The 13,873-nt window shown below is 37.8% G+C and overlaps 1 protein-coding gene across 3 annotated transcripts in view; it reads right to left on the bottom strand.

Annotated features, from left to right (window-relative positions):
• LOC133519599 (glutamate receptor-interacting protein 1) overlaps window positions 1–13,873 on the bottom strand; it is a 629,013-nt gene that overhangs the window by 322,681 nt on the left and 292,459 nt on the right. For all 3 annotated transcript variants that reach the window (XM_061853622.1, XM_061853624.1, XM_061853623.1), the window contains one exon: window positions 4,825–4,944. In XM_061853622.1, coding sequence (XP_061709606.1) covers window positions 4,825–4,944 — 120 coding nt within the window. The remainder of the gene's footprint in view (window positions 1–4,824; window positions 4,945–13,873) is intronic.

Genomic DNA, 13,873 nt, shown 5'->3' with positions numbered 1-13,873 from the left:
CATTACTGAACTGAGTACGAGTCGAGGTGACCCACAAAACTTTAGGGATGAGGGAGCCTTTAGCGTTCTTTCGCCATTATACTTAGTAAGACAGTAGGCGAAGAAAATTTAATTTATATATGTATGTATTCACATTTGCCCCCGTGCACAGATAGGAATAGGTGCATGCATATGAATCATTCCCATCTGTCCCTCATGTATGGCCACGTAGGTCAAGGCCAAATGGGAATACACCTATGGAAGCAAACAAGGGTACGGTGCAAGATATGGTAACTGGAGAACGTAGCCTAGGATTCACAGAAAATAATAGGTTAATTTTAAATTGGGATGATGATGATGATGATGTAATCCTGTTATCCCTCATTAGGGACATAGGGCTCGCAGAAGAATTTTCCATTTGTCGCGATCCTGAGCAGCTACTTCCAGCTCTTTCCAGCCGAGTCTAGTTGAGCCAGCCTCCTTCTCAACTGTACCCCTAGTGTAAATATTTTCGACAGCGAAACGTGACGTACGCGTTTGCGTTAAGTGTCATTTTGTATGAGATTTATGACTTTCCAAAACGTCCCGCTTGGCGTGCTGTTCAAAAACCCATACAAAATGAGACTTAACGCAAACGCATACGTCACGTTTCGCTATCGACTAAATTTACACTAGGGGTACTGATCGCCTCCATGTACGAGGCCGCGCCGACCGTCTACTGCCAGTCTATTGCCAGCGGAGACCCTGCTTGGACAGATGGTTGTCCGGTCTACGGTCTAATTTCAATTGGAGTATCTATTAAAAAAAACAGGCTCCACCAAACATGAATTACCAACAACGAAAACTACGTTTTGAAATTTTGCCTCATGTCATCTAGCGAACAGGCATAAATAATCCCTAATCGCAATAATGAAACAGGAGCCAGCAACTTTCCTAACACCCACATAATCTACTGCCGTACTGATAAAAAAAAAGCTTGAATCACAAATAATAAAAAATACGATTTCAAATTTTGCATTATGTCAAATAGCGAGCAGTTAAGTTAAATATCTTTCCCTAATCACAATAATGAAACAGGAGCCAGCAACTTTCCTAAAAAACTAACTGACGACTAAGATCAATGCTATCACCTTTACCCTAGTTAAGACCAACCAAGAGTGAAAAAGATAGCATTATGAGCTGACTCGCCACTTAGGTTTGCGGCAAGTATAACACCCACATAATCTTCTGCATTACTATTCATACTGCGCGCCGACTGGCTTATGGCATAGTTGTTTTATATGATGGATCGCAGTTTTCCTACAAAGCCCTTTGGAGAATTTATCGGAATCCGTATTGCTGATGTTCGGGTATTTTATTATTGTTGGTTCTTGGAAATGTCAAAAGCAAATTCGGTATTATTCTGACTTTATTCCAATAAGGATTTCTTTAAGTAACAGGTATAAGTCATCTATCACATGATGGTACGTTGTTGTTCTTCGTTTTCTTTCTTAGGCTATGTTATTTATATTATTATACGAGTAGGACATTATTACACAAATTGACTAAGTCCCACAGTAAGCTCAATAAGGCTTGTATTGAGGGTACTTAGACAACGATATATATAATATATAAATATGTACAAATACTTAAATACATAGAAAACACCCATGACTCAGGAACAAATATTCATGCTCATCACACGAATAAATGCCCTTACCAGGATTTGAACCCGGGACCATCAGCTTCGTAGGCAGGGTCACTACCCACTAGGCCAAACCGGTCGTCAATATGAGTATAAAAGTGAAACATAAAAATATTATAAATAAATATTTGGCAAAATTTCAGATCAATCGGAAATCGGGAAGTGGGTCAAATTTTGCTTCCATGATTTGACTCACACTAAGTAACATACTAACAGGGCAAGTTAAATAAAAGCTTGTAAAAACCTAACCTAGGGTGCTGCCAAGCCCGGACCCTAGTGGTCAGGGCCGCAGAGAGAGGAACCGCTGGACTATCCGCGCCGTGTCCAAGACATGCCTTCTGCATCTGATCCTTGAGCCAGTCATCTAGCGAGAGTCTCTCAAAGTGTTGGCCAAGGTATCGTTTTCAAAATGGCACCCCAGAAAATGTCAGAAGTAGAGCCATGGCTACTTTAACGAAAAACGAGTAAAAATTTCCCCCCCCCCCCCCTGCATACGCACCCCCGAAATCCTCGGAAGCGAGGGCCCTGACTACTTTTCTGGTTTTAATAGTTGTTAATGACGAGTATATGATGGATCGCAGTTTTTTTCAATTTTTTAGAAAATTTACTGGATTCCGTATTGCTGATGTTCTATTCGGTTCTTGTTGGTTTTATTTTGATGATTGGAATTCTCAAGGAGGTTTCAAAGTAAATTTGGTGGGATGACGATTTTATTTCAATATGGATATGATTATATTGAAGTAACATACTGGATGACTGGTACGATATCATTATTAATATCAATACTACTAATATAGAATTACAAAAATAATCCAAGATTTTCTTACCTAACTTATGACTCCTCTACACGATGGCTCAGCGCTGGACCAGCGAGGTGGCCATGCGATGGTTATGACTCCTCTACACGATGGCCCAGCGCTGGACCAGCGAGGTGGCCATGCGATGGTTATGACTCCTCTACACGATGGCCCAGCGTTGGACCATTGTCATTAAATAAATTGTCATTTTAAGAAGAAAACTTCAGTTAAAATTACCTACTTAATTGTTTTTTTACTGTTGAAAAATATGAACTCGCGTTCCAGTTTTCCGACATAAAATGTCTTTTCGAGGTATTTACAGTAAAGTGTATATATATATGAACATGATATGCAAGTAGCATATATCTATGAGTTACTAGTTGTCCTTACCTTTTGCATACTGCTACATTTCAACTAGATCGAAAACCTGTACGTAGGTTACCTATTATGTGCCTGTACCTAGCATTTTTATTTAAAGTTTTGTTATTGATTTTGGAATTCTTAGATTACTTCCACTCCGAATCACGAGCCCTTTCGATACTAATACGAGAAAAAAGTGTTCCCAAATTTCATATATTTTTTGTTTGTACATTTTGTTACGGTGTTAGATGGTTATATTGAAAACGAAACCAAATGGACCAAAAGAATTGAGGATTATTTTTCTCAGTACAAATGGAAATAATATAAAAATTCTAAATAGAAATTCCCAACCACCGACTACTAAGAAAAGTAAATCATTTGAAAAAAAACCTATCAAAAGAATCTTCCACCACTTCGAGTGAGCATAAAATATATTGTATTGACGGTTTTCCTCCTCATATCGTTCGTGTTTTTGAAAAATGGTTGAATTTTCGAGTGCCATCGCATCTTCATGCCTCAGTGGTTTGAGGCACTTCAATCGCGCGATCACTGAACCGGCTCACGATAACGTTTTATATACACGTAGTAAAATAAAAACTTTGTATGTATTTATATCTAAATATATGTATATTAAACACATCAGCCGCGCTAAATAGAGACTGCGCTTGTACACTGTCTCGTACTCGCCTCTTTCTGATTGATACAGCTAGTTAGAAAAATACGGGTAGTTGATCTCATGGCTCCTCTACACGACGGGCCCACTTTGCCTCCACTGACTCCGCCTTCACTGTGGCTGCCACTAAGATGGGCCAGCGTGTAGAGAGGGTAGTGGTTAGTGGTATCGGATGGCGCAGCGGGATAGCGATGGGATAGCCACGGACGCCACGGTGTCGGTTTTTCGTCCGCACATCAAAGGTAGTGGGCCAGCGATGGTGCGTACGCATCTACATGTTGGCCCTTTTTTTTTTTTTTTTGGGGATTATTATAGGAATTTAGAGGGTTTCCTCTACCATATCCTAAGGTCCCGGAGGGACATCCCGGGGGAACACACATGTTGGCCCATTCCATAGTGCGTGCTCTCAACCAGCGCTGGGCCATCGTGTAGAGGAGTCATAATCATCGCATGGCCAAATCGCTGGTAAAGCACCTGGTCATCGTCTAGTGAAGCCATTACACGTGAGATACTTACCTTACAACCGACAACGTACGCCTAACAGTTGAAGTTAGGATTTAAGAAACATTCCAAAAGAAAAAAAAACTTTAATTACCCCCTAAGGTAAGGGGATGAAAATGTGATTAAAAGTACTTTCTTAACGATTATGAGTACGGAGCCATACGGTAATTTTAATAAACTTTTATTTAATAGTACATTACGATACAAGTGCGAAAAATAGGAAATTCGAAACGAGTGGCGATAAATTAAAACACGACCGAAGGGAGTGTTTTAAATCGACACGAGTTGCGAATTACCTATTCGCACATGTATCGTACAACGTTTTACAGTACATATGGCCCTTTAAATGTTCGACACAGTAACGTAATATGCTACTTCTCGCACTAGTGCTATAAAGTAGCCCCATATGTACTGTAATATATATTTTTCATCAGCCGTAAAAGTGCATGGCGAGTTTCTCAATGAATTCATTCATATTTTTTTCCGTTCAATTTCGCAGCTGTAACTATGTATGTTTGTACGCGTCCACTCATGCAAGATAAATTTGACCCATTTGGTGGTCCTATTTCGTGGTTTCCATACATATGTAAGTCGGATGACAATGCAATATTATTGTATCATTGAGCTGATCTGATGATGGAGACAGGTAGCCTATAGAACAACGCAACCTAATTGTATTTGGGGTTTTTAGAATTCTCGATGGGTGTTAGTTGCTTGTGTGCGATAAAAGCTTGTACCAAAAATGAAATTTTTGCCTAAAACTTATTATTCTTGGCAACTTGAACGACGTCGTCGGTCCGCCTTGAAAGTTAAGTAATGTTAAGTCTTACCTGCCAGTTTAAGTCCGATCCTCTTCCCGGGTGGTTTTATCAGCTCTATGTGCGTCCGGCGCAGCCCGCGCTCTGTGCACAGACCACTGTCAGTTGACAGAGAAGTCTGGGATTTGAACACTGCAACAAAAAAGGTACAATCAGTCTGATTCTGATTAAGTAACACATTAACAAAAACTTATAAATAAAAATTTATTGATTGATGAACAAATTTTGAAGGCAGCAGTGGTTACTTTAAAAAAGAATGGTGGTCAATGGCACATGAAACGACCCATCATTGGGTCCGTCACACGGTAAAATCTAGGTACTTCAAATTAAAATAATACGTAGATAGCAAAATTGTTGCATAGGATAATAGTCGTTTTATTCCACTTGAGTGAAGTTCTTGCTCGAATAATTGAAACAAATCGATATCGATAAAAAAATCCGTGCTATTTAAGAAGCCAAAGGTCCTCTATTAAGAGCCTAGAGGGCAGGATCACTACCGACATGGTTAGGAGGTCGATTATCTAGTTACTAGATTCTAATATATTAGATACAAGTCAATCTGTTTGGCGCTATGATTGACTTATAGAGCATGCCTATAGGCATTAAGTCTGCCGTTTTTACTCATGTTTTGTGCAATATAGTTAAAGTTTCGAGACCCGTGGTCCGTGGGGCCTTGGCGCTCTGAGGCTCTTCAAAGTTCTAGACAGATCTACGAGACTCAGAGATGCCACCGGAGATCAAAGTGCTAGCAAATTCCTCGCTCATCGTATCAGTCTAACGATCTGAGGAAATGCTGCCAGCGTCTTAGGTACTATGCAGCAGGGGCCATTTTTATATATATTGTAGATTTAATTTAGTCATATTTTTGTTTTAATTTACTTATAGTTTATATTATTAATTCTAATAATTATTTTATATCATAATTGTATTTGTTTGTTATATTTTATTAGATTTAGATTTTAGTTATTTATAGTTTTATTACAGAATAGAAACCATTTACAAATATAGCTTTTCACAATATTAAGTTTAAAATATATAAGAATAAAACCAAAACGTGACATATAAGTCCTGTGCAAATGCAAGCCATAAACATAAAACTATAAAACACTTAAGCTCGTCCACGCGAAATCTCGCAACTTTTCTTCACTGCTCTTGGATGAACTGTCACAGATCACTTCTTGCACTTCTTAGGCAGGGTCTTACCTGGGCGAATAACTCGCGAACGCGAAGCGGCGGCGCGGCGCGGCGCGGGTGAATTCAATTCTTTGATACCTATGGAAGTGTCCTACGTGAGCGATCTCCGAATGCCGAGTCATCGCTCACGTAAGCCGCGCTGTTACAGCCCGTAAATTCACCCGCGCCGCGCCGCTTCGCGTTCGAGAGTTATTCGCTCAGGTAAGACAGCGCCTTACACGTTTCTAAGTCGGGGGCTGAGAATGTGGAGAAGTTCGCTACATTGCAAAAATTGGACACTCGTTACGCTAGTTTAATCTTAGAACAGGGCTACTTTTAAGAGAGAAGTATACCACGTACTGATCCATACAAAAAGAGAAAATGTTTTTCCACTTCTAAATATTTTTCATTCTCCATGATTTTTTAGTATGTTATTGACACAATGAAAACCTAGGTCTATAGATTTTTCTTTTTTCAAAATATGCGTAACAAAAAACAATATTTTTAAGCAAAACCTAGAATAAAATTATGCTGAAGCGATCGAAATCAAAATCAAAGTGAATTATTAAGATTTAGTTAGTGGAAACAGTTTTCTCCTGAAATGGACATTTCATACAAATAGTACCGTTATTTCGTTAGGATCGCAAAGCTATTCTTCTCTCTTAACAAAATATCAAAATGATTCATCAGTATGATGTTTGTATGAATTAACAACACGAAATGTCACATGTCACTAGTGTCTATCCTCACACTCTTTTTAGTTTCGTAAAACATCAAATTCAATCATTTTATTCAATTCTAGTCCGATATCTTATTGATTAGATAAAATACTCATAAATATTAATTACGTAAATCATTCCCTGAGACATGAATAACTCAAAATGTACATTAAGTGGAGAGGAAAGAGCTAGTGTCAGTCGTACTTATATCAGCAATTGGAAAACAAGTTTGGTTTTAGAATTCATAATGAAAAACCGGTAAACATTCGAATGACTTTTCTAATTGCTGTTATGCGTAGTGATGTAACATAGGAGTATACTGGAGGCTGTTTAACGACTGATATAACTCGCCATGTTCGCTTTATCGATGTTAATTATCGCAAATAGAATGATCAAACTCATTGTATAAAGGAAATTAACAGCGAGTACAGCGACATCTCTCGTGTCGACGCCGCAACAATAACGTCGCTTGTCTTTCGTATGTCACCTTGCGCAGTCTAAAGCAGCTAGTCTAAAGACTGGCATAGCGTTTTCAAGCTGTTTAGCGACTGATATAACGCCTGCATGCTCGATTTATCTTCACCTTTATTGTTCTTGCAGCTTCGTATTTACGAGTTACAGCTTGAAATTTAACTTAATGTACTATACTTTAGTACAAAACTGTGCTTAATTGTCTTAGGGATTTTAGAGGGGCCGTAAAGCTATGAAATTAGGCGGAAACAAAAGATATGGCGCGCAGCGCGCAACTTGCGACAGAAGGTTTGGCCGTCGCGCGGGTTATTACGTTTCATCTCATTTACTTAGAAAATATATTTGTGCTTAAATTATTGCTCGTCATATCACTGTTCTATATCACTAGCGATTTTAAACTGCTATAGTACCTATGCGGCGTAACGATATACAATTGAATAATGTTTGTGTTTTTACAAGCTTTTAATTAACTTGCCCTGTTAGTGTGTATGTTAGCTTGTTAATATCGGAAAATTCTTGGAAGCTAAATTTGGGCAACTTTCCGATTTCTGATTGAGCTAAAATTTTACCAACTGAGCTGAAGCTTTGCATACATATATGGATGACAACGCAATATTATGATGACATGGATCTGACCTGATGATGGAGACAGGAGGTGGCCATGGGAATTCTGTGATAAAACAACGCAAACTAATTGTGTTTGGGGTTCTTAAAATTGTCTCGATGAGTATTAGTTGCGTGTGGAAAGAAAAGTACAGTCAGCTATAAAAGCTTGTACCAAAAAGAAAATGATGCCCAAAAACTTATTTACTATCGAGTCAATTTTATATTTTTAGGGTTTTGTTTGAGTCTGCAAGTATAGTCTGCAAATATAGTCTTGTTTCCGTGTGATTTTTCTATGGGCCTTTGATTAAGAAGTAAAAATTCTATAATTTTACTACATTTTTGCGCTAGTCCCCTCTTAATCTTTAATAAATATATAAGGCAATTTTGTCAAAAACATTTATGATACAGGATTTTAAAGTGAATTTTCTATCAACATTTATCTAGTACAGTCAGCGTCAAATACTTCGTAGCAGTCAAAGTGGCCAAATAGTTTGGTACACCATACTAAATATATGGTGTACCGAACTATTTGGCTACTTTGACTGCTACGAAGTATTTGACGCTGACTGTACTACTATCTAGGAAGACATCTATAAGGTGTAACAGTAATGGTGGGAATCCGTCTATGGGCATGTTTGATATCGTGTTTTGGTAAGGGAAAGTAAAAGAAAAAAAAGGAAAAAAAATAGTTTTCTTTGGGGTAGATCGCCCAAGTCCCCTCCATAAAAACTACAAAAAAGTTCGCGTCAAAAAATTTTTCTTCTTCATTTTTTGAATCTCAACACGATACGGTATGTGCCTTTGAACGGATTATCACTATTTATGATACACCTTGTATAGTCTGGTAAATCAATTTAATAAGTAGCAGTAGAAAGCTCCCTGCCGAGGTTTTTTCGGGGGACTAGAGTATCGGGTTTTTCAAAAAAGGAGTGTACAGGTTTTAAAAGGGTCGGCGATGCGCATGTCACCTCTGGAGTTGCAGGCGTCCATAGGATACAGTGACTGCTTACCATCAGGCGGGCCGTATGCTTGTTTGCCATCGACGTGATATTAAAAAACTAGAACGGTCCGGGTTCATGCCGAGGCGTCCGACTCTTCGTTTTCTGTGATGGGTGATCGTTGATCACGTGAGGATTTCTGTAGAAAGGAAGCGTTGGAGGCCTTGTTTCAACCTTGGACTGTTCTGGCATATGATTTAATTTTGTGTTTTTTTTTTGGTTTTCCACTTCAAATTTTCAAATTCTTTACTAATTTTGTACAAAAGTAGAAACTGCAAGGTTTTTTGTATGACATCTCAATATATGTTTTTGCTATCTACTTTAATTTCCAACATTTTCATACAAAAGCTTCCACGTGCAGAACAATAGAAAGTTTAAACACAAAAGCCTTCATCAAGTGTTCCCGGGAGATTTTAAAATAAGATACCGTGATGCAAAATGTGGAGCATTTTCCAAATTTTTGCATTGTTGGTAGTTTTATGAACATATTAAAACTTAGTTACTTTGTGAGCTGCAGACCTCGCGATAAGCTTATTTTAAATTTAAAAAATATTAACTTCTTTGAGTCATTATCAGAACGAACTCACAATAGTCTTAATAGACTCTTCTAGCGCTTAAGGCTGCACCCGACGCCAACGACCTCGCGCGTGTGGTTGGAGCTGATACCCCTCATCGCGCCACCCGCTGCAAAATATCGACGCGCAGAAATATGCGTTTGAAATAGAATTTCGATTTCTCGCACGCGCAACGCAGCACAAGTCCGTCTAGCAACACGACTTGCCCCGAACTGACTATATGGAAGAGAACGGGGTAATGTTAGGAACCTAGGCGGGATTTAGGCTTATTTTTTTAGGAATTGATGCATAGTTTTATGAATTTGCAAAAAACAAGAAAACCAATCATTATATAGTGTTTTGTGAGAAATATTGTAAAGTGTCATAAATTTTCGATTTCAAGTTGCAGTAGTAATAAGGATACAACTGAAAGAAATAGGGATTACTATAATATTTTTTTCTTCACTTATTTAAATTAAAATAAATTTTCAGAAATACCACTTCATTGCCCATATATTATAGATTGTTATATATTTTTTTCTGCTCAAAAGTATCATATTAAATATAAAAAATGGTATTTTGCGTGAGGAGGAACCTTAACTCCTTCATGCCAAGTTCCGCCATTTTTATATATTTTTTCCCAGCAATGGGACACCAAAGGCTCTCAATAATAATAATAACATCAGGCCCCAATGTGAAGGCCAGCTACACTTATCCCGCAGCCACACTTATCGCAGTCACTTTTCGGTGAGGAAAACCATTTCCAATGAGGCCTAGTTTTCTCTCTCGCTGGGAAGATCATATGGAAGTTGCTTTCGTAAAAATGTACCAAATCTAGGGATTTAGCTGCCAGCGGACCACAGGCTTCCTTAGGGAGCATTGTAATAGTGGTATTATATTGATTTATTTTGTGATACCAAAATATAAATAAATCACATTTACAGTACATATGGTGCGTAATTTACCGCATCACTAGTGCGTTTTTTTAATCCTACGTTGGTGTCAAACAAGCATACGGCCCGTCTGATAGTAAGTAGTCTTCGTAGCCTATGGAGGCTTGCAACTCCAGAGGTATTACATGCGCGTTGCCGACCCTATCACTCCGCACCCTCGTTGAGCTTTGGCAACCTTACTCACCGGCAGGAACACAACACTTTGAGTAGGGTCTAGTGTTATTTGGCTGCGGTTTTCTATGGCGCAGCTACTTCCCCAGTTGGGCTCTGCTCTAGATCTGGAATGACATCCGCTGTGCTGTGCCCTACCACACAGAGCGAGATGACATTCACAGTGCCCATACTTCTCTTTTGGACGTAGTTTAAGGATACATCCGGGTCATTGGCACATTGCGTGACTATGTTGAAAATTTAAAGGGCTATATGTAATGTACTATTATTTACTATCGTTTTATTTAACTACGTCCTATTTTATTCATCAGATAAATAGGTTTACAAATTTAATTTATGCCTACAATATATAACAACATAAATCAAACGTATCTTTAGGTACTTGTATTCAATTTCGGCCTATGAAACCATTCCAATCCTAACAGAATCAACGAAAAAAGTATCAAATGTCACTCTTTGTAACAAAATATTGATGTAGCTGGGACCGCTTCATGATATAGCCGCCATAGTAGAAGTTAAAACAGCAGGACATTACCCATTAACATGTGACTGTTGGTTATGCAATATTAACTGATATTTCATTTTATTTTACCTAACCGAATACCTACTTCAAAGTTTATAAACTTCTAAGCTAAGATGGTGATTTAAATTAATTTTATATAACTAGTTGCAGTTAGCATCAATATTAGCGGATTAAATATGCTCCAAAAGTATCAGCCATCCTGGAATTCCTTTTAAAATATGGATGTCTACAGTTTACGTTCTAAGTGTCTGTCACAGTGTAATTTCTACATACAGGACTTATTTATTTTTGTTAAGCTATTACAAAATATTAGATACTTTTGACGCTTTTGACGCTGACGCGCTTTTTCTAACGCTGTTACTTTTGACGTTGACTGTACTATTAAACGTGTACAAAACATTGTTACACATACTGTTTCCTTTTGTTACCGTGAGCAAAAAACGAGTGACTTATTTACGCACAAGGCGAAGTTATTCAATATGATTCCTTCGCTGACTCACTACATTAGAAGCACTTCATATTTTGCCAAGGCATCTCAGCCTTAATGTTGCTACTCGTACAGTTGACAGTGCCTGTAGTTTAGTCTATATTCAAAATATTCAAAATTACACCGCTTTCGAAGTTATCCCAAGGCACCTTAATTTATTTCTGAACACAAAGCCGCGCTTCAAAACTGTTATCGAAGATGTGGGTGTGAAGGCCGCCAAGCTCAAGTGGGATTGGATGGGACACATTTGTAAGATGCACCCGGACAGATGGGTCAAAATAGCGACCGAATGGGCACCATAGATCACCCGAGGCAGAAGCAGGCCAAAAACGAGAGGGCGAGGTGACCTGGACTCATTTTGTGGCGACTGGCGGGAGCATGCACAAAGCCGTAATGAGTGGCGGAAGACAGGAGAGGCCTTTGCCCAGCAGTGCAAAATTACTAGTCACTTCCACCTATTTTAAACTTTAACTAAGTCATTCACTCAGACACCTTTATTTTATTGGGTATCGAACTATAATCAAATAAATGATTTAGAGGGTAGCGTACTATATGATCGGGCTCTAGCTGCGTAGGGTAATCAAAAAAAGATCCTTGAACTGCAGGGGTATTTTAAAACCGTATACTAGCAGGAGGACATCCTGTCGGACGCCCTAGAGGTATCGCTAGAGCGACATGGTGGAGGCGGATCTGCGCGAGCTTCGAGTCGACAATTGGCGAGAGGTCGCACAGGACCGAGAAAAGCGGCGCTGTGTCTTGTGTCGAAGGCCAAGTCTCATTTCGGGTCGCTGAGCCAACGAAGTAAGTACTACTGTTTTAAAGCCTACTATGTTTCGGTCACTGTGAACGTAAAACACGAAATCGCATCGGGTTTCAGGGTGAGTCATAAAAAGTTAGCAATATTGATGTTTGCAAACAGACAGACAGCTATAAATCATAAAAGAATAAATGGTTCAACAGAGAACAGAGGTCATGTCTTAGCGAGTAAACGACATCTTTTAAAAGGCGGAGAATTAATAGTCTTTAGACTTTAGAAAAAAAGATTCAAAAGATGAAGCATTCTCAATGTTTTTACTCCCGACGGAATGAAGATTGTAAATGAATTTAGTTTGAGAGACCGTTTGTTTTTATTTATGCAAATAAATAAACGTTATTTATCTCCAAAATGAATTGACGGATTTAGTTAAATTCCATTATAAAATCTACTCATATCTGCATTTATTTATTTAATCTAAAAAATATATAATAACAATTAAACGACTTATCTGCCAAACTACAGTGCAGTTTGTTGGCAGAAAATTTAATCTACCCACACAATCAATTGATTTTTTTTATTATACTACCCACACTAGTATAATAAAAAAATAATTAATACTATTGACATATTTTTGTCTACATATGTTATTCTATATTGAACCTAAACTATTACTCTAGTGGAATCTGTTATTGAACACAGGTCATTGTAAAAAACTTCTATAAAATCCACTCGTAAGATCTGCGATAGAGAGCTCATTTCTTTTATTTCTTCAGTAAGTATAATAAACATTTTTGCTCAGTACGTATCGGTTCGTGTTTTAACGGAATGAACAACAAAAAAAACCAAGCCTTAAATTTGATCTTACTCATATCTGCATGGCTATCCAAAAGAAATCACTTTTTTCTTATTGTAATTCAAGCTTCAGCATTTAATTAACCCCACTCGACCTGTGCAATAATGAATATAAAACTAACGGAAAATTATTATACCTTCAAATTTCCATTACAAAATCAACACATACTCGTATCTACATGATCCACAAGAGAGCAGATTCTCCTTTTCTTAAATATAATTTGAATTTCGTGTTTTAATTAACAACAACGTGTTAACAACAACAAAATATCCATAATATTTTAAAATTTCCCAAAGATCCAAATCTACTTATATCTGCATGGTTACCGTCTATTTTTAGTCGATTTTTAAACGCGAACTTAACAAAAAACTTAGCCGGTTTATACTTTGGCTGTCTGATCTTGACATTTTCTATGGGAGAGTAATTTTTTTTCACGATTTCGGGGTTCGTCCCATAGTAAAATTTGCTTAGTACGACCTATATATTCAGCCCCTAAATTATTGCAGGTGATTAATAAACACCCTGTTTAATAAGAATAAGAACAAAAATGTCCTATTTTAAAATTTGCCTTTTTAAATCCACAGTAAAACCTATTCATATATGCATGATTATTAAAAAGAGAAAAAAAATCCCCGTCCCGGGCTCGGTCTAGTCCATTCATCAACTTTTTGTTTGCCCCGCTCGCTGATTACTTTAATTCTTGTTTGCGTCGTTAGTAAAACTTGACGTTTCATTTTGAAACGCAAAAAGATTTCCCTTAATTTGTTGTGGAAACTGTTTTTGCGTTATCTTTGTG

This window comes from Cydia pomonella, chromosome 7, assembly GCF_033807575.1.
Source record: "Cydia pomonella isolate Wapato2018A chromosome 7, ilCydPomo1, whole genome shotgun sequence".
NCBI lineage: Eukaryota > Metazoa > Arthropoda > Insecta > Lepidoptera > Tortricidae > Cydia > Cydia pomonella.
This window is presented reverse-complemented; position numbering and strand designations above follow the sequence as displayed.